The following is a 21,942-nucleotide window of genomic DNA, read 5'->3' as shown; positions in this document are numbered from 1 at the left end:
ATGATGTTTGTATGCATTGGTTCAAGAATTGGAATAACATTATTTTTCACCGGTCACTCGACGCTCATTATTATCATGATTATATTGCGGACTTACCAACTGTCTGAAGCTTTCTTTCCATGGATTATCATAGTCACAGTAAACTTGTGGGTGTAGAAACTTAAATACCCTTGGTTCTGGGTGAAGCAGAGGGAAGTCATACTCAAATACTTCTTGATACAATTTCTTCCTGCAATAAGATGGGATCTATGTACATGCAGATACCTCAATAAGAATAAAAGGAGAACAAATATGGCAGTGTTCCCGCCTGCCCTAAATAGAAGGGCGCCCCGCCCTTGGTGCCCTTACCCCCGCCCTTCTGCCCTCCAAAGCCAAAGAATGCCCCCTCTGCCTTTTCAAAAGATACATTTTACAAATTTCATGCCTTCTGGCGTTTCCGGTAAAATTGTTACCTGAGTGATTGTGTAACACTAATTAACTGACAATAGGATTAAGTTAAATACCTAATGCCTTTGGCAGTTTTATCACCTCTGCTAATGATTGTTCACTGCTAATTAGTGGATTTAAGATAATTGAACAAATACTAGATATTTAATACAGAATGAAAATGCTGACATGTTAGCCATTTGTAATGTTTACGTATCATAGCATATGTACACATAAAAAAAAAATATTTTTAAAGAAAATTTAAAACAATTTAAAGGCAGACTAAGTTTTGAGTAAATTGGTAGATTGGTAAAAACGTTTTGTTTTTATAACCACGAGTATGAAATTAAAAGAAGAACCAAAGAAATTTGTATTTGAACATAACAAGATTGCACCACTTCCTGTTTTATTTCTTGTATTATAATCCTCCTTACATAGGAGCACTTAACAAATGCTTTTATTTTTTAATCATAATGGAGTTTATACCTTCTGTAATATATGCAATGTATTATTGCATCATTATAATATAATCCTGTTATATTTATAAAACTCCCTACTTAGGAGCACTTTGGTGTGCACTTCTTAATACTTTTTTGTAACAATTTACAAGTTAGGTAACTTTCAATAACACAAATACTATATGTCTAAACAAGTAGTTTTAATGTAAATAATTTAATTACATAACAAATTCAATTTTGTTTAGCTCCATCTTTCAGAACTACTTGTTTATTATTATAGACTTGTATAATTAAGTTATATAAATTATAAAATAAAAAAAAAGATTTTTTTAAGGATTTTTTTCCTGATCAAAATGGACAGTTTGCATAAATTTACATCAATTAAAATGATATGCTTTGTGTCATGGTATGATAATTTGATAATAAAAAAATCTTACTGGAACCAACACTTGGAACACATTAATTTCTGAATAAGGTTAAAATACAAGTAATGTTCTGCAGCTGAGCCTAGCAATATATAATACATATATTCAAGGTTATTAATACACTGCCAAACAGTGCCCTTACAATTTGGGTTATTGCGCTAAAGTGCCCTTTCAGACAAGTAGCACCCTTCTGCCCTGAGATTCAAGCTGGAACACTGTATGGGATTATATTAAGAGCATTCAAACAAAAAATATTGATTCATAATATACATGATATATGTAACATAACATAAACTAGAGGCTCTAAAGAGCCTGTGTCGCTCACCTTGGTCTATGTGAATATCAAAGGAAGCAGATGGATTCATGACAAAATTGTGTTTTGGTGATGGTGATGTGTTTGTACATCTTACTTTACTGAACATTCTTGCTGCTTAAAATTATCTCTATCTATAATGAACTTGGCCCATTAGTTTCCGTGGAAAATGTTAGTAAAAATTTATAAATTTTATGAAAATTGTTAAAAATTGACTATAAAGGGCAATAACTCCTAAAGGGGTCAACTGACCATTTCAGTCATGTTGACTTATTTGTAAATCTTACTTTGCTGAACATTATTGCTGTTTATAGTTTATCTATATCTATAATAATTTCAAGATAATAACCAAAAAGAGCAAAATTTCCTTAAAATTACTAATTCAGGGCCAGCAACCCAACAACGGGTTGTCCGATTCATCTGAAAATTTCAGGGCAGATAGATCTTGAACTGATAAACAATTTTACCCCATGTCAGATTTTCTCTAAATGCTTTGGGTTTTGAGTTATAAGCCAAAAACTGCATTTTACCCCATGTTCTATTTTTAGCCATGGCGGCCATCTTGGTTTGATGGCCAGGTCACTGGACACATTTTTCAAACTACTAACCCAAAAGATGATTGTGGCCAAGTTTGGATTAATTTGGCCCAGTAGTTTCAGAGGAGAAGATTTTTGTAAAATATTACTAAGATTTACGAAAAATGGTTAAAAATTGACTATTAAGGGCAATAACTCCTAAAGGGGTCAACTGGCCATTTCGGTCATGTTGACTTATTTGTAAATCTTACTTTACTGAACATTATTGCTGTTTACTGTTTATCTCTATCTATAATAATATTCAAGATAATAACCAAAAACAGCAAAATTTCCTTAAAATTACTAATTCAGGGGCAGCAACCCAACAACGGGTTATCCGATTCATCTGAAAATTTCAGGGCAGATAGATCTTCACCTGTTTAACAATTCTACCCCCGTCAGATTTGCTCTAAATGCTTTGGTTTTTGAGTTATAAGCCAAAAACTGCATTTTACCCCTATGTTCTATTTTTAGCCATGGCGGCCATCTTGGATGGTTGGCCGGGTCACCGGACACAATTTTTAAACTAGATACCCCAATGATGATTGTGGCCAAGTTTGGTTTAATTTGGCCCAGTAGTTTCAGAGGAGAAGATTTTTGTAAAAGTTAACGACGACGACGGACGACGACGGACGCCAAGTGATGAGAAAAGCTCACTTGGCCTTTTAGGCCAGGTGAGCTAAAAATGTACAAGAAAATGTACAATGAATGAAACTTAAATCAAGACTTGGTGAGAATTAGCGAGTTTCAGAGGAATTCGGCAAGTTAAAACCCTATTTCATTAATGACATGTTTGACTTATGACTTTAAAAATGTTAATGTTTTAACGAATGTCATCACCGTTTCTTACCATAATTCTGTATCATTAGCAATAGTTCTAAATCTCTTACAAACACAAGCTACTCGACAAAGGTCAAACTCTAACAGATAACTCAAAATCTTCAAAAGAACTTCATCGGGTAATTCCTCTTGAATGTATCGAGCTCCAACTGCATTTCCTGAACATGGAAAATATAAAGATTAATAAATAATTAGAGGCTAATATTTTAATGAATCTAATCTCTACTTGCCTAACATTCACTAATGTACAAAGTATTTATGAGATTGATAATTTGTATAAAAATAGATGTAACTCAAATTAATATGCCAAATATATAATACCCAGCATACATTTATATTTTATAATGAAATCTTTTTTGCAATTGTGCAAATTTAAAAATGATACTAGAACACACCCGCGAAATCGCGGGCATTCAGAGCGTAGTTTATAGTATGTAAAGTGTTGTTGGAAGAATTATGTAAAATATTGAATGACTGGAGAATTTCAGCAAAAGTATCATAAGTCAAAGGTTATTGGGGACAGGAAAATGTGTTTTTTTTTTTATCCCTCCTCCTTTATTTCCAAAATTCCCAATTTTGGTTTTCTATCAATTTCAATACGAACATAATACATTTAGTGGGGAATTGAAGGTCGTACGGTGAACTATAGTTGTTAATTTCTGTATCATTGTGGTCTCTTGTGGAGAGTTGTCTCAACATGGCTATCATACCACATCTTCTTTTTTTGTAATCAATGAATTTTGTAAAAGATTTAAAACTGGAGAATTTCAGAAAAGGTATCAAAAGTTCACATGAATAATTTTAGCGCTTATATTTATAATGACATTCATTACTATATAAATATAGTGTATTTACTTTCAATTTTAAGTTTACTAATCGATCCATGGTGGTCATTGATATAGTATACAGACCCTCTCTATTTAATAAACTATGTGACCGCCGTGGATAGTAAACTTGAAAATGATAGCAGATAGAATTCTTAAAATACAGTATACAGAAAAACGCAAACCGGAAGTCTAATCAGACTTAAAATTTCGTCCAATGACGGGACAATATCCGGATGCCTTTTTTCTCGTTTTTCTCCCAAAATAACTCAATCTGAATAATCATATGAATGGATGACAAATGCGACTATGCACTGTACCTATAGGACACAGAGACGTGTTGATTAATTTATTGTGGAAAGAAGAGAAGCGACACCAAAAATGAGGTCTTCTCGTTTAATAGTATAGATAATGAATAAAACTAAGACACATATCATGGTATCAAACATAGTTGCTCAGCTGAATGTTAATTTTATTCATCTTCAACAAGTCAACTTCTCTGATATGTAATGAACATGGAAGAATGTTTGCTGGATTATTGTTGATCACATACATGTAGACACCTGCAGATTATGTGTAATTGAAAATTCAATATTGCAATCCTAAAATTTCAATAATCTGTAAAAGTCTATCAAATGTTGGTGATGAGTATGGTGTGATATGAATCTGAAATAGTGACTACAAAATTCTATGTTTTAACAGAAAAGTCTGCTGTAAGTGCATTTTCAAATTTCAAGTTTATATTCATAATACACAGAATGAATGCATATAAATTCTTTTGTATAAACTACCTTTCAAATATGGAGCTACAGAACGAGAAGATGATTTTCTTCGTTTAGACATCTGTGCATCTTTCTGGTCTCCTGCTTCACCATTTTCTGATGAGTCCAAACTTCTTTTTCTGAGGTTATATCTGATTCTTCCAGGTTTAATGTCATTTTCCTCGCCACTGCTATTACTGTTAGATCTGTCTCTGCCTCCTTCTGGAAAAAAGAAATCATAAATACCCTAAATATTTTTCAAAGAAATGAAATTCAGTTTATTAGTAAGTCAGTCTTATTAAAACCAACCCCCACTATCCACTTGCGTTTGTAAGTGGATAGTGGGGCTGGTTTTAATCAGACTGTAATTAAGTAATCTAATGAATATGTCATTTTATACTAATATTATATCATATATAATGCTAAAAAAACCATGTACGTATGATCACATAAAGTTTACTGCCCCGGTCAATACTATCAATTCTAGTTAAAAATTGAATGATGCAATGATGGGGGAAATATTTTTATCTATCGGATAACAGACAAGTAGATTTAATATCAAGATTCCCTACAGCTGACAGGTGCCAATTAATCAATTTAATGACAATAACAACTACATCTAATAAATGTTGAAATAACAAGAAAATAGTTTTTAAAAAAAAAGTTTGTTTTGAATATTAAATTAACTCAGTTACTCCTGACTATTCAATAACATGATTAAATAATTATGATACAACTCTTCCCTAATTTATGAAGGTCTGAAAAATCTATAAGCATATGAATGCCTTTTCATTGCCATATATTCATGCAAGCATGACCACTTCAGGATTTAGGTGTTGTTTTGATGTGAAAGTGTCAGAACTTACAAGGCCGAGAGCTTTTTAGCTGCACAACAGAATTAGTGCTGGAGACTAAATAGCAATAAATCTTTCACCATCATCATAATTAAGCTTAAGACTAACAACCAGAAAGCTTAACAATCAGAACATGTGTTGAAGTTGCAAACCAGATGCTCCGCAGGGCGTAGCTTTATACGACCGCAGAGGTTGAACCCTGAACGGTTGGGGCAAGTATGGACACAACATTCAAGCTGGATTCAGCTCTAAATTTGGATTGTGATTAAATAGTTGACACAGCATAGGTTTCTGACACAGAATGAATGTGTTCTAATGAACTTAAAATTTTTGTTTTCTCTTAGAGCAATTCACTATGCTGTTGAATATTAATCCTCTCAAAAAAATGTTTGAAGAAATTTTCTTTTTTATTTATGAAATTTCAAATGAGAAAAATTGAACCCAATTTTTTTAATCACATCCCCCTTTCCCTTATTCCAAAACTAATCTCAATTAAAATTTCTAAAGGAGTTTGCAACAATAACTACTCATTTAAATACATCATAAAATATTAAGATGTAAAAAAACTGCTTGTTATCACTGAATGGTAAAGATTATTTTAATTTATCAGTTGGTAGTAAAAAGTGAATATACATTGTATATTGTATATAACAAAGATTTAAGTTGATTCTGGACAAAGAAAGATAACTCCAATTAAAAAAAAATCTTGCTATTGCACAATATTTTGCAATTAGATATTTCTTGCTTACTATTCTGGACAAAGAAAGATAACTCTAATTAAAAAAAAATTTGCTATTTCACAAAATTGTGCAATTAGATATTTCTTACCATTGTGCAATACTGTGCAATTGAAAAGACTTGCTATTGCACAATACTTAATATAATAACTTTAGATCCTGATTTGGACCAACTTGAAAACTGGGCCCATAATCAAAAATCCAAGTACATTTTTGGATTCAGCATATCAAAGAACCCCAAGATTTCATTTTTTGTTAAAATCAGACTAAGTTTAATTTTGGACCCTTTGGACTTTAGTGTAGACCAATTTGAAAACAGGACCAAAAATGAAGAATCTACATACACAGTTAGATTTGGTATATCAAAGAACCCCATTTATTCAATTTTTGATGAAATCAAACAAAGTTTAATTTTGGACCCCGATTTGGACCAACTTGAAAACTGGGCCAATAATCAAGAATCTAAGTACATTTTTAGATTCAGCATATCAAAGAACCTAACTGATTCATTTTTTGTCAAAATCAAACTAAGTTTAATTTTGGACCCTTTGGACCTTAATGTAGACCAATTTGAAAACGGGACCAAAAGTTAAGAATCTACATACACAGTCATGACAGTTAGATTCGGCATATCAAAGAACCCCAATTATTCAATTTTGATGAAATCAAACAAAGTTTAATTTTGGACCCTTTGGGCCCCTTATTCTGTTGGGACCAAAACTCCAAAAATCAATACCAACCTTCCTTTTATGGTCATAAACCTTGTGTTTAAATTTCATAGATTTCTATTTTCTTATACTAACGTTATGGTGCGAAAACCAAGAAAAATGCTTATTTGGGTCCCTTTTTGGCCCCTAATTCCTAAACTGTTGGGACCTAAACTCCCAAAATCAATACCAACCTTCCTTTTGTAGTCATTAACATTGTGTTTAAATTTCATTGATTTCTATTTACTTAAACTAAAGTTATTGTGCGAAAACCAAGAATAATGCTTATTTGGGCCCTTTTTTGGCCCCTAATTCCTAAACTGTTGAAACCAAAACTCCCAAAATCAATCCCAACCGTTCTTTTGTGGTCATAAACCTTGTGTCAAAATTTCATAGATTTCTATTAACTTAAACTAAAGTTATAGTGCGAAAACCAAGAAAATGCTTATTTGGGCCCTTTTTGGCCCCCAATTCCTAAAATGTTGGGACCAAAACTCCCAAAATCAATACCAACCTTCCTTTTGTGGTCATAAACTTTTGTTAAAATTTCATAGATTTCCATTCACTTTTACTAAAGTTAGAGTGCGCAGACGACGACGCCAACGTGATAGCAATATACGACGAAAAATTTTTTCAAATTTTGCGGTCGTATAAAAACTCTGCTACAGACCAGGGCTTCCAAAAAATATTTGAGCCAGCAGGACATTTTATATCTGATCCCGATTTTAATCCCTTAAGACTTAGTCACAAAAGGCAATTATGGTAATCAGATGGCCATTCCAATGATTGACATTACATTAAAATAACGATTTTAAACTTTACTTTGATATGAATTTGATGTTCGGATGTAAACTGTTAAATTGGCAGTGCATCATTCAAAGTGTGCACATCAGCGTGCTCATATCTGCCTTAGACTCTTTATTTGTGCAAAATGACATTTAAACTTTACTTTCGTTTTAAAATCACATTTTTCTAACCGGATGTTGACTTGACAATTGTAAAACATGGACCATAAACGGATACGGAAAATCCGTGTACGTTTACAAAGCACAACTGAGTGAAGAAGCTCTTTCCACGTTATTATTTCAACAAAATACTTGAAATGAACGTTATATACAGGTATCAATGATAATTTTAGCATTTTTGAAGAAATGTAGGATGCATAATTAAATTTCCCACCTGTGCACATGCGCACACGTGTTCTAGTTCATACAACGTAGTTCTGACGGTTTTTCATTTAAAACTTTTTTCATTTTTCATCAAATCATGTTGATAAACTAATTTCTTATAATTTTAATCTTTTGGACTAAATCAATTAGATACAAACCGCTGAAATGTAAGAAAATAATTGTGAATAGACTGATCAATTTATACGATGTCCGGTACTGAAAATAGTTCACCTGTCACCTGAATAGGTAGATTTCAGCTGTCCAACTACTAATTAGCCTTGATTAAAATTAGAAAGTATTGAAGTGGAGGTTGTTTTGATAGTAATTAATCATCATGTCACTTTTATGACCGGAAATGTGTTGATGTTAAAGGCAAAAGGTTGGGTCAAAAAGATCGTGAATTATGTTAAAATGACCGAAAAAGCCTTGAAAACTAAAAAGTATATGACCGTTTCATGCTTTGCCCAGTCGGACTTTTACCGGACATTATACAAATGACCGGAATATATGACCGTTTTGGAAGCCCTGCTACAGACATTAAAAAAATAGAACTGTTATGATGTTCTCTTGGTACTGAGGATGCAATATAAAAGGATTGATCACAATGATTGTGATGAGAATGGTACAGTGTTTCTTGCCATGTGTCACTTCGGGGGCCTTGGTAGGTCAAAGTTGTTCCCAGCTTGACCTGGAGATCAATCCTCTGAAATCTCTTCGGGTTGTCTGTTCCCGCTGGGAAGCCCAGTGGTTCCCTCTGAGTACTTCGGCTTCCTCCACAATAATAAAAGACTTCCCGGTGTCCTACACGCTCTCTTGAGCGGTGATGGGGGTGGGGATTGTTCTGGTGGTGGGTTAATATTGTAAATGACACATCTCCATTAATCCTTAGGGAGTGAACATGGATCCACTGTACCCTTGCAGTCAATCAAGGGGTGCGTCTACACTGGCGGAATCTCGAAGTACATACATATTGCTTATAACCCTTGCTGGTAGAGTTGTAACTTTTGTATATTAGTAAAATCATGCTCTTTATTTACTGAAAGAAATGGTGTATGAACGCCTATCAATTTTTGAATTACATATGCTATATACTATTTCTAGACATCCTCTTTACTATTTTGAGTTCTTGGCTTGCTGTCAAATTGATGTACATGCCCTACATTAAAATCACATCACCCTTAATCATATGTAAACAGTAAGATTTCAGCTTCAATGTCTATCAATTTATTAATTGGGTTTCAAATTTGACATGTACCATTTGGTAATATTGAACATGAACATAAAAAAGTTATCAAACTATAAAGACCAAAAGTTTTATGAAAATAGATAATCAACATAATCACAACTATACATGACAAAAAACATATAATTGATAGTTGTAGATAGCTTTATGTGTGTAGCTATTTTATGCAAGCACCTCACAAAATCTCTCATTTTATTTGAACTATAATATAATTTGAAATAAAGTTAATTTATTATGCAGACTTGCTGACTGCAAAGAACGACTAAAAATACATTTTTTATAAAACAGACAATGACCCCTCGCAAACTCACCTTCGTTATTCCTTCTTGTTGATGACTGTTTCACGTTGGAACGATTTTTTGTATTCCTAGTACTATATCTAGTCGTTCGTGAGTTTTGACTAGACATATTTACAGAAATAACATGCCTTTCCCTGATTTTTTCATGAATAAACACTCCGGGTTACATTAGGTAGCCATCTTGAAAATTATTCCCATTTGAGTGGCTGTTAATTTTGTCGCATCACGTGACAATTTCTCGCCAATAATTGTTCTACTTCCGGGTAAACAACCCCAGGTGCACTTTTGCTTGGCACGACTGAACATGACAGCACTGCTACAATATTTACCAAAAAATGTCCTGTAGTCTTGATTTTAATCTGAAGGAATATGGGTATCATAATTTCCCAAGATCGCTGACGAAGCAAGATAAACAACTTTTGTCTTCAGTAATGTCTAATGACTTAAAAATGTGTAAATTTGTAAAACAAACACTTTTAAAAAGTTGCAGTCTAAATAATTAATTGAAATACAGGCATAAGACAGAGCAAAATATCAATGCTAGAAAACTAACCATTGTCTACAAGCATGTTGGTTTCCTGATCCTGATCCTAAGGTCAATAATTGACACTACTGTTCTCTGTGTGCTATCTTCCTCCTCTTATGGTACACCGTTGCTCGAGGTAATATCTCGCGGTACTTTGGTATACTTGTTTAGGCGCAGGATCGGGAATCAGGGATTGCAAGTTCTTGGAATCTCCCTGATTTTGTAATATATTCCCCTATAATTTGCGATGTTGCTTCGTAGGTTTCTCTTTTTGGTGGTGCTAGTATTGACTGTATATTTGTTTATTTGTCATGTTCAGGCCTTTTAAAATGTTAAAGCTGTCTTAACTTTATTAAGAATGGGTTTTGGTTTGACTATATTTTTGAAGGCCTAATGGTTCCCTACGACTACAATACACCTTATGACTACAATACACCTTATCGCTAATCCCGGCTGACCCCGCCGCTTGAACTTTTGACGCATATAACAATCACTTTTCCATTGTGGCGTCAGATATTTTGTTTTATGACGTCAAAATTTTACGGGAACCTGTATGATATCCAGTAATGGCGGACAAATGGCGATAAGGTGTTTGCGTTTAACAGGTACTTGTGGCCAGGATAATTATTTTTGGTCCTCCCGCTTTTTTACCAAAATCCTTTTTTGTTTTTTTTCTGTCAATTTCAATTATTTTCACTTTTTTTTTCTGTATTGCAAGAACATGAATATACAAAAAATAACTTGTATTTGCTATTTACTATCAATTTCAAGATATCAATAACCACTGTTGATAGTTACCACTTGTGATCGTTACAACTCTATTCTAGGGTACACTTGACTTTAGTGACTGCAAAGCACAAGTTTTTTTAATGTAAATATAAAAAATAAGATATGGTATGATTGCCAATGAGACAACTGTCCACAAGAGACCAAAAACTCAGCAAAAAGTAAAGCTACAACACTGATATACCTGTACAGAAAATATCTATTTCTATCAAAGACAGAACTTGGCTAACTCTCTCTCTTCCAGTGGCAGATCCAGAACTTTTTATAAAAGGGGGGGGGGGGGCAGCTGACTGACCTAAGGGGGTGCCCGCTCCAGTCATGCTTCAGTGATTCCCTATATAATCAACAAAATTTTTCCCATAAAAAGGGGGGGGGGCAAAAAAATTTACTGTGGATTCATCATTATTCGTTGGTTATCAATTTTCGTGGATTTCGTGGGTAAAGGTGAACCACGAAATCAAATGTTCAACGAATGACAAATTTTCTATAGGCTTGTATGCAAACTTTGGCATAACCACAAAATTAAATATCCACGAACATGTCAGTTTTCCTTAATCCACGAAAATTGGTACCCACGAAAATAAGTGAATCCACAGTATATCACTCTTTTTTTAGTTGTCTGCCTAGTCTTTCTAATTTTCACAAGGGAATTATGTATACTAGTACTTTCTTATTTAAATTGGACAACACCCCTATTCTGTATTATCCAACAGATTAAACGAGAGAATATGACCCCTCCTTTTGATATTTGAATAGTATAGTTTTATGACTAAATACATGTACCACCCACCCCCTGTTAGAACGGCTGAACTTTTTATGATTAAATATTCTGAAATAAAATAGGAAAGACTAGGCAGATTACTAAAAAAAGTTAGGCAATACATAATTTTCAAGTTCCACAATATATGATAAAGCCTTCAGGAAGTTCATTATTATTGTATCACATTGTTTCTTTTGGTTTATTTCCACTTCCTTTGGAGGAAAGCAACTTTTTCTTTACATACTAAATTTAATGAGCATTGTTAAAGAATTGTTGATGTTCTTTGTAGGTTTTTCATGAATCTGATGATGGAAACAAGGGATTTCTTACTCGAGAGGATGTCAAAATGGCAGTGGCTGAAATATTTGGATATAAACCATCAAAGGTTAAATGTCAACCTACTCATACATAAATTCCACTATTAACTCACTATGCCCAAACTTTACGCATTTGATTCCTAGCCAAAAACTGATATGGCCTCTTAATGTAGAGAATCTTGATATCTGTCTGTGAGTTAGTTGATGAAGACAAAATATAACTTGAAAGATAAATATTTAAATCAGGCTTTCTGCACTAGGCACGAGGTTGGCATCGTGGGGTACAGGACACATCGTATAAGTTCTATTACCTTTCTGTTTGTGATATTTTTGATTAAACTGGTAATATTTTATCTTTTTCGTAATATGTGCACTTTGGCATGTCAATTAGCATTGTCTCTTGGTGCCTCTTGCAGTTGTGTCACTTTAAATAGTACTGACTCCTCTGCACCAGGCAAGAGGATGACATACCAGTTATGTGCAACTTCTTACAATATCTTACCATATCATTAATGTCCTGATACACATTTTAATATGCACCCACCATGCCATATAGCACCGTCCCTTGGTGCCTCCTGCAGTTCAGCTAGATATATTTAGCCTACTCACAGTATTTTTACTTTTTTGTTACTTTCTAGAGGTGTGTCTGAGACGAAGGTTTTATATATACTACTAAAAATTATATGAAAACTGTTGTTTCTTATTTGTGTTTGTAACTATGTGTACTGTATTGTTTATTATATTTGTAAAAGAATAGTATTATATATCTATAATGATATTATATTATGCTCCTTGTGAGCCCATTTTATGGAAATAAAGCATCTTCTTCTTCTTCTTCTTCTATATAATATAATCTTTTTTTCCCTTCCATTTTCTTTTATGTTACTTTTATCGCCTTGTGATTAAAGATTCAAAAGTTAACTTTGGATTGGAATGAATAGACAAGGTGCTTGAAGCATACAAAGTATTTTTGCTCTCTTTAATTATTACAAACCAATTAGCTAATAATTTCTGTAATATATGATCATATATCTGTCATATCTAAACTTTTGAAAAATATAATTTTGGTCATCATACTAGTGAATGGCTTTGTCAGAAGTGTAGAATATCAGCCAGTTCATTTTAACTTAAATTTTCAGTTTAAATGATTTTTTTTTAGCTTATATACATGTACATGCAGATAGTGGCAATGTTAACAAACAAGCGCTATAAGAAATAACATTTTTAACATCTCCTTAGAACCGAAATATACTCAACTCGGCAGGAATGTAGAATGAAATATACATGTAAACAAAAATTAATTCTTGATTTCTATTGATCAACTTTGAAATTCTATGAAATAATAACTTTAGTAACAGGGGCGGATCCAGGATTTGGGAAAGGGGGGGCGAAGTTTTTAACTTTCGCCGAGCGGAGCGAGGCATGTATATTTTGTAGTTGCTGTAAAGTGTAAGGGTTGGATATTTTTGATGCTGTATTCTCCTTATTATTTTCTATCATTAAATGATACTTGTTGTATGGATCCAAAGCTATGTTCTGATAAATTTGATGTGCATGGGACTTATCAGTAAAAAAATAGACATGTAAATTCTCACCGGTTTGTTGCAAGTAATAAGTTTTTCATAACCTAACAAATTTTGTGTTGTAAACAAGATATACGCCGGGCTATTTGATTAAATTCAAAATACGACAGTCACGAGTTAAAAAAGACAAACAAGCAATTTTTATCCAAATGTTTGATTGATATATTTCACCCAACAAAATTAAAGGTAGTGAGGCTTTTCAAATCAACCAAAGGCTAATAATAAGTCTGAAATGACAACGAAGTTATGATTGACGGCCGACAAATTGAGACATAAAAGCCACACCCAGCAGGCAGGTTAATTGCAGTCTGGTCTTGAAAAAAGTATTCAATATATCAGTTCGGCGAAACAGATATGCCGGCCAGACATGCAAACTCTTGCCACAAAATAAAATATTCCCGTTTTTATTCATCATGTTCATTGAATGCCCTCTACGCCCCCCTCTGAATCCGCCACTGCGTAACAAGGCCCAACCATTTCCAAGCTTTATCAGAATAATGATCAGAAGACTATTTACAAATGATTCCACTCTGTATGTTGATTAAGTGGCATAAATCACAGGCAAATTTCACTCACAAAATTTCATCTCAAACATATTTGAAACTCGCAATAACTTTTTTTCATAATAAAGTTATTCAAATTCATTTAAATTTTTTAAAATTTGGATTAAAATTTTTTGTTTTGTTTTAAGGTTCAAATGAGTTTCCCGCATATCAAGCATGTTTAGGGTTAATTTCATGTAAACTTTGCCTGTGTATAGATTACCATTTTATACCTCACTCTAGGAGTGACGCTGTATTGAAAATACTTTCATCTTGTTTGTGTGTTAATCCATCCCATTATCCTCAGGTAATTAGAATGACTTCATATTTAGTCATCAGCTCCACAGTTATAACAGATCTGTCAGACACCAACTTCTTGACTGCTGAATCTCTTTTTTTTCTATTATGAATGAACCTAACAAAAAATCATAAAAGATTTCTCCAGTACTACAGAACAGAATGACTTTATAGTTTACCAGCAGTGATGAGTTATTACATGTAGCATGACAAAATGTACATCCTTGTGATCTTTAAATGACATAGATGTCTTCATTGAACTAGTGGTAAATCTTGATATTATTAATAACTTTCAATTTAATTTTCCTTTAAAATCCTTATTCAGCATAAACTAATCTTGACCTGAGTGCATTGATTAGAGGTCCGGATGAGCTATTCAGACTGCTTGGTTTATATTACATATATTTATGAAGATTTTAAAATTTAATCTTAAGTTATTGTTCTTACCATAGAATGCTTATTGGTTATACATACAGATTGATTTGGAAAGTGTCTTTAATACTTGTTGTTTATTTCCACATTATATTTCAGTTAGAAACAGATCAGCTTATTCTAAAGTTTGGAGAAGACATCTATGGTTCAAGATGTAAGTGTTTGCATACCACATACCAAGTGTAAAGATTGATAAAGTAGAGTTTAAGCTATATCAGAAAGAATCATCCCCTTCAAATACAGCCGTGAGCAACACTAACACTAATAAATTCTGTGTCTGTTTTCAATTTAATCTTTTGTGATATAGTCCGTTTGACTTCTATAAATCTTCAGAAAATAATTCTTAAAAATTCATTTTAAAGAAAAATATTTTTTTTTTCTTCATGTGTGTTAATGTATGATATATACGAACTCTGACTATGAATATCATAATTTTGAACCAATAATAAAAAAAAATACTCATTAGGACTCTATGTTATTTCTATTTTTTTTAATATTAAATACTCATTGGAGTATGTATGACTATTGTAACAGCCTTCCATTCAAAACAAAAACATTAGACATGTGCTTTAAACCTGTTTTATTGTACCATGTGACTTTACTCATTTAAATAACTTTGGTCATGTGATTACTGAGTTTTCTGTTTGCATGCTTTTGTATTTCTCATTGCATACAAAAAGCTCAGTAATCACATGACCAGAGTTATTTAAATGAGTAAAGTCACATGGTACAATAAAGCAGGTTTAAAGCACATGTCTTATGTTTTTGTTATGAATGGAAGGCTATTACACTACTCATACTTACTCCATTGAGTATTTTATATTAAAAAAATTAGAAGTAACATAGAGAGCCAATGAGTAACTTTTTTGATTATTAGTTCAAAATTATGATACTCATAGTCAGAATTCGTATATATCATACATTTACACACATGAAGAAAAAAATATGTATTAGTAACAATGAATTTTTAAGAATTAATTTCTGAAGATTTATAGAAATCAAAAGGACTATAATTATTAATCTATTATTTGTTTTTTTTTGCAACAATTCTTTACTTAAAAAGATATTTTTCGCTGGAATTTACTGATTGTCAAAGTCATGTGATTTCACTATGGTGGAGTTGACCAGTGTGTCGAACAAACGTCACTCAGTTATTTTGAATTCAAATAACAGTAATACATTGCTTAGGCTGGGGATGACAATCATAACACTTTCAAAGCGACAAAGGATTGAGCAAGAACGTATTGACTTCTATTCCACTATTCCACCAAACAGAAAGTAATACTCTATAGACTATTACACTCATGAAAAATAAGGTTCCACAGCAATATTATTAACCTACGAAAAACATGTTTAACCCCAAACGCCCAGCCTATTTTAAAATAACATAGCTGAATAATGATCCCAAGTCTGTATAAGCTCTAGATACTAGTAGATTTAAAGTCTAAGGTACAAACCATTTGATTGGAGGAGGCAGTTTTAGATATTTGAGAGAAAAAAATGATTTGATTTTTGCCTTAAACAAGTTCTGGCCGGACCTGGATTGAAAACAATAATCTTGTCCACTTTTTTGCTATTAGAAACAAAAAATTACAACAGAACTATTTCGCATTAAATGAACATGATAAATAAAAACGGGCGTATTTTTTTTGTGGCCAGGGTTTGCCTGTCTGACCGGAATGTCTGTTCGCCAAACTGATATATTGAATACTTTTTTCAAGACCAGACTGCAACCCGACTGCTAAGTGTGGCCTTTCTGTCTCCATTTGTCGACCGTCATTCATAAATTCTTTGTCATAAGACTCATTCGTAGACTATGGTTGATTTGGAACCCCTCACTCCCCAATTTTGTTGGGTGAAACAAATCAACCAAACATTGGTAAAAAAATTGCTTGTTTGTCTTTCTTAACTCTTGTCGATCGTATTGTAAATTCCGTCGAATAAACAGGCGTATATCTTGTTTTTAACAAGATATATGTGAGGTTATGATAACTTAACTTACAACATGTACAAACCGGCGAGAATTTTCCTTGTCTATTTTTTACTGACAAGTTCCACATCAAATTTATCAGTACATAGCTTTGGATCCATACTATCATTTTATGAAAGACAATTAATAGGGAGATTACAGGATCGAAAATGTCCAACCCTTACCAATACGCTTTACAGCAACTACAAAATAAACATGCCCCACGACAGGAACCGTTTAAGAATTGCATGTTACACTTATTTTATGTTTTTTAGCCCAAAAAGGTTCCAAAATTTTATTCGCCTCGCTACGCTTTATCATCAATGCATGTGCTATATTTTCCTGTTACTGGAAACCTATAAACAATTTGCTTGTTTTAATTGAATTCAGGTGTAATATGACACCTCCAAATGCTAATAGTAATACACTTACATGTACATACCATATATCATTGACTTAACATTAGTGATTCATCTTAAACAAACCTAATCATGTAAATGTTGCAAAAGTTTTAAAGTTGTTAGAACATCATCAGACTTAGGGGGCAATGTCAAATAATCTCCATTAAAATTAAATGTGACAATGCTAATACAGTTGTATACCAAATAGCAATGACCTTCCAATCCATAATTCCCCTCAAAGTGTCCTTTTAATCACATTTTTGCTAGCAATACCTAGGTAACAACACACCTTAGTCAGACATCCACAACTTACTGTAAGTAAGGGAGACAATAAGATAATGAGGTATGATTGTAATGAGAAAACAATCCTCACCTTAGTCAGACATCCACAAGTTACTGTAAGTAAGGGAGACAATAAGATAATGTGGTATGATTGTAATGAGAAAACAATCCACACTTTAGTCAGACATCCACAAGTTACTGTAAGTAAGGGAGACAATAAGATAATGAGGTATGATTGTAATGAGAAAACAATCCACACCTCATTCAGACATCCACAAGTTACTGTAAGTAAGGGAGACAATAAGATAATGAGGTATGATTGTAATGAGAAAACAATCCACACCTTAGTCAGACATCCACAAGTTACTGTAAGTAAGGGAGACAATAAGATAATGAGGTATGATTGTAATGAGAAAACAATCCACACCTCAGTCAGACATCCACAACTTACTGTAAGTAAGGGAGACAATAAGATAATGAGGTATGATTGTAATGAGAAAACAATCCACACCTTAGTCAGACATCCACAAGTTACTGTAAGTAAGGGAGACAATAAGATAATGTGGTATGATTGTAATGAGAAAACAATCCACTTGAGATCAGAGGACACAAAAGTAAGCAACTACATGTCTTGAAACTTGCATGCTTAGTATGTGATATTGTTTGTCAATAAGTTGAAAGGCTGAAACACAAGCACTTGTTTGGTTTTTTTTTTTGCATTTAAACTTTAATATAACAAGTTATATTAATGGATATTTAAAAAAAAAATACATTCAGAGACAAGTACCTGTGTTCTGTGAGACACATTTCACTATGATGCAGCAATCGTGTATTTTTTATCATGTGTGTGTCAAAAAGTAATTTCATGACTATATAAACATCCTGTAACACAACAAAATCTTAATCATAGATGTAGTTCTTATGTTTTCTGAGGTCCTAACCATCTTGTTTTCAATTTTGTTACCTGTTTGTAGCGCATACAAAAAGACTGTAAAATATCAATCTGTTCTACTTTGAACTTAGTAAATTAATTACTTTTGTTGTTTTTGTTTCCTTTAGGCATGAAATTGGCTAAATTTATGAATGCAATGTCAGAAAAGTTGATAAAATCAGATGAAGACCAAGATATTAGGCATACTTTTATGGCATTTGACTCACAGTGTAAGATAATAAGCATGATTAAAATATATTTTATTGTAAACTTATATTTTACTGAATGCAAATTACATTTTAAGAAAATTAGAATTCTGAGTAATGTAAACAATGAAAATGAACTTGTAATTATATTGCTATATAATATGATTCCTCAAGCAATTAGCCATATATTACTATTTTCAATAATATAAAAGACCACTACTTTCTTATCATGCAATGCAAGCTTTAAGGGATACAGAAAAGATATCTCGTTGAATTTTTAAATAAAATTTTGATAAAAAGACATATTTTACTTATGTCTATAAGCATCTCAGTTTCTACTGAAATGTACATGGGAAAAACACTTCTTTGTTTAAATAAATCACTTATAAAAATGTATAGCTTAGATTACAGAGCATTTTTTCATGGGAGATAACCCAGTTATATTATCTTGCATTATAGGCAGTAAATTATAATGTTGCCTATAGTAAGGGCATTGGTGAAGGAGCAAATTATTGAACATGTATATTTATATTTAGGTAGAGGATTTTTGACAGTAGAAGACTTTAAGAAAGCAGTAGGACATGTAGCACCACATCTACCTATGCATGCTGTTGATTTGTCATTCAGGTAAACTTTACATTCTATAAATTAAAAAAAAATATTATTAAAAATTCAAATTTCAAATTTCATCAATTGATTTTGTATCTTATTGATAAATTAACTCAAAACACTTTTTGCTAGATTGTTTTGTTAATTATTGAAAAGATCTTCATAGACCCTGTATATGTCACCTTATAACCTATAAAGGTAGGTAAACTTAATGAACACAACAGCCACTAAGAGCATACCATTCATTAAAATCAAATGACGACACTTGTATATATATGCAAATGTACATAGAATTATGAGTAAACTATATTGTATTTAAAGCTTAGTAAATATAGTACAAATGTACAGATACATCTCAAAAATAAACAAAAACATTCTATTTAAGCCATCAATTTTTCTTGTCTTTGACACTAAAGTGTTTATCATTGAAAGCTTCCAGGATGATCACCAAGAGTTAATAGGGTTGGTATACACTTCAGAATGGAATAAAATTTACAAAAAAGCAGTTTTTCTATTGAAAAATGTGACTATTTTTTTTATTGAAGAAATGGCATACCAAAAAAAAACCAAACAGAATTCAAAATGGTTCCTTTTTATTAGTTACAAACAGGTCGATAAAGAATTTGATGCAAGTAGTATTACAATCAGATCCATGGATACAAAAAATAGAATTGGAAGTTTGTGTAGAATAACTAACCAATTTATTTACTTTTGCATTTTCTAAAGTGTCCTGTTCATGTTTTCTACTATACAGGGAGCTAGATAGAGATGGCGATGGCCGTGTTAGTTATAAAGACTTTGAGTTCATGATGAAGTACAACCTAGCAGAACATATTTAACTTAGGAGAATATGTAAATGCAAACAAACTCATCATTTTTACAGCATTGATGAACATGCTTGTGATGTTAAGATTATGTCACAGCAAAAAGTGAATTTAAAGTTTCTGTGTATGGCTTGTGTAATGTTCCAACCAGAGGTAAACGTAGACTCAATGTGGGATCGATACTCCACACATTATCAACACATGTGTCTCATCTTTTGAAGATAATGGAGTATCCGTGATATTTATATTGTTAAATAATATACTTGACTAATTGCTAACATTGTTGACTATTATCTCATGTTGTCTGTGATATTTTTGTAAGAATAAATTTAATGGTATTAGAATATATTTCACAAAACAGTCGTTTGATTTATTCCTAAGATTGATATGATTGTAAAAGGACATATAAACTTCTGCATTTTTTGTCTCGCCTGCTGCATGCAAGGCATAGGGAATTCAATCTGACATTTACTATTTGTATAAAGCTATATATTTTAAAAAACAGAAGACCTCTATGGTACATAGCTTTATGCTTAAACCTTATTCTAACATGTTTCCTTGTTCATACTGGTACTGATATGTCTAATGTCCTTGAGTTAATTTTTATGATTCAGTGGTTGTCATGTGAATTCCTCATAAATTTATAATTAGTAGTTGGATAACTATTTTTGTTATACATAATTTCTTGCAACATCTTCATGTCCATTAGACAGGGTTCATCTGACTTCGACTCATATGATGGATCATTGATCAAGATTAAAGTTATGTGATTAGGTCAGTTTCTCAAATACTATAAGCAGTAGGTCAACTATATGTGGTGTATGAAATGATTGTAAGGTGTTCATGTCAGTCTAGCTTGGTTCATCTGACCTTGACTGCATTTTCATGGATCATTGATAATGTTGAGTTAATGTGATACTCTTCTTTAGGGCTATCAACATTAAAATAAATCATGGTTTGTAAAACAGGTGTTATTTCAGTGTATGTATTCTTGTCATGGTTCATCGCCTACTTGAAAAAAAATTAGTTCGTTTGTCCTGCAAATATCTCACTTATGAGTAATTGGATAACTGTATTTGGTATATGGGTTCTTTGCAAAGTTTAATCAGACAGGTTTAGCTGACCTCGACATCATGTAATGGATCATGGATCAAGGTCAAAGTTACATGATCCATATTTGGTTTCTGGAATGATTGTAAGGGATACATGTCTTGTATTGTAGGTATCCAATTGCCCTTGACCTCTTTTTCACAGTTCATAGGTCAGTGTAAAGTCTTATGTTTTGGCATTTATTTTAATACAAGAACCAATAGGTCAACTATATTAAGTGTATGGAATAATTGTTATATGTACATGTCTGTCTTGCGACCTTGACCTCATTTTCATGGTTCATTGATGAAAGGTGATTTTTTTGGATTTTGGTGTTATTCTCACATAATAAGCAATCGATCAACTATACTTAGTGTATGAAATGATTGTAAGGTGTACATGCCTTTCTTGCAGGGTTCATCTCTAACTGATCTCATTTTCATGGTTCATTAGTCAATATTAAATTTGCATGGTTTAGTCTGTTCTCGTATACTATATGTGCAATAGGTCAACTTATTTGGATATATGATATGCTTATAAGAGGCTGGTAAAGGGGGGCTATGAACACAGAAACATGTGAAATAAAAATCACAAAAACTTTGCATGGAAAATAAAAAATCGGGAAAAACGAAGCATGAGCAATAAAATTGTAAATATTAATGAAAAAGTATCAGAAGTTATTGCACAGCCGTTCTAGGTGATTTTGCAGTCAATGTTAATAGAAATGAAGACCCTGCAGTCTCCATTTAGCGTATGT

At 32.5% G+C, this 21,942-nt stretch overlaps 2 protein-coding genes across 2 annotated transcripts in view; one reads left to right on the top strand and one right to left on the bottom strand.

Moving 5' to 3' along the window:
• Positions 1-9,852, bottom strand: part of LOC143067503 (F-box only protein 11-like) — a 30,079-nt gene extending 20,227 nt beyond the window's left edge. Inside the window, exons 1-4 of the mRNA XM_076240821.1 lie at positions 9,644-9,852; positions 4,653-4,844; positions 3,048-3,195; positions 97-229 (exon numbers count right to left, since the gene is read on the bottom strand). Of these exons, the coding sequence (XP_076096936.1) occupies positions 97-229; positions 3,048-3,195; positions 4,653-4,844; positions 9,644-9,740 (570 nt within the window). The 5' untranslated portion in view covers positions 9,741-9,852. The remainder of the gene's footprint in view (positions 1-96; positions 230-3,047; positions 3,196-4,652; positions 4,845-9,643) is intronic.
• A 39-nt stretch (positions 9,853-9,891) lies between these two features.
• Positions 9,892-20,458, top strand: LOC143067504 (EF-hand calcium-binding domain-containing protein 11-like). The gene is made up of 6 exons (XM_076240822.1): positions 9,892-10,059; positions 11,993-12,088; positions 14,974-15,028; positions 18,586-18,687; positions 19,200-19,290; positions 20,027-20,458. Exons 1-6 carry the CDS (start codon positions 9,967-9,969, stop codon positions 20,109-20,111), a joined length of 522 nt encoding a protein of 173 aa, XP_076096937.1. The 5' UTR covers positions 9,892-9,966; the 3' UTR covers positions 20,112-20,458.
• The last annotated feature ends 1,484 nt before the right edge of the window (positions 20,459-21,942 follow it).

The sequence above is a fragment of the Mytilus galloprovincialis genome, chromosome 3 (genome assembly GCF_965363235.1).
Source record: "Mytilus galloprovincialis chromosome 3, xbMytGall1.hap1.1, whole genome shotgun sequence".
In the NCBI taxonomy this organism is placed as follows: Eukaryota; Metazoa; Mollusca; class Bivalvia; order Mytilida; family Mytilidae; genus Mytilus; species Mytilus galloprovincialis.
Note: the sequence above shows the minus strand (reverse complement) of the source record. Positions and strands in the feature narration are given on the sequence as shown.

Excerpts from the sequence above, each read along its gene's own strand:
- LOC143067504 (XM_076240822.1), top strand. The coding sequence starts at position 9,967 with ATGTCCTGTAGTCTTGATTTTAATCTGAAGGAATATGGGTATCATAAT. Across the intron at positions 10,060-11,992 it reads ATAAACAACTTTTGTCTTCA|GTTTTTCATGAATCTGATGA; the intron begins GTAATGTCTAAT and ends TGTTCTTTGTAG. Across the intron at positions 18,688-19,199 it reads TATGGCATTTGACTCACAGT|GTAGAGGATTTTTGACAGTA; the intron begins GTAAGATAATAA and ends ATTTATATTTAG.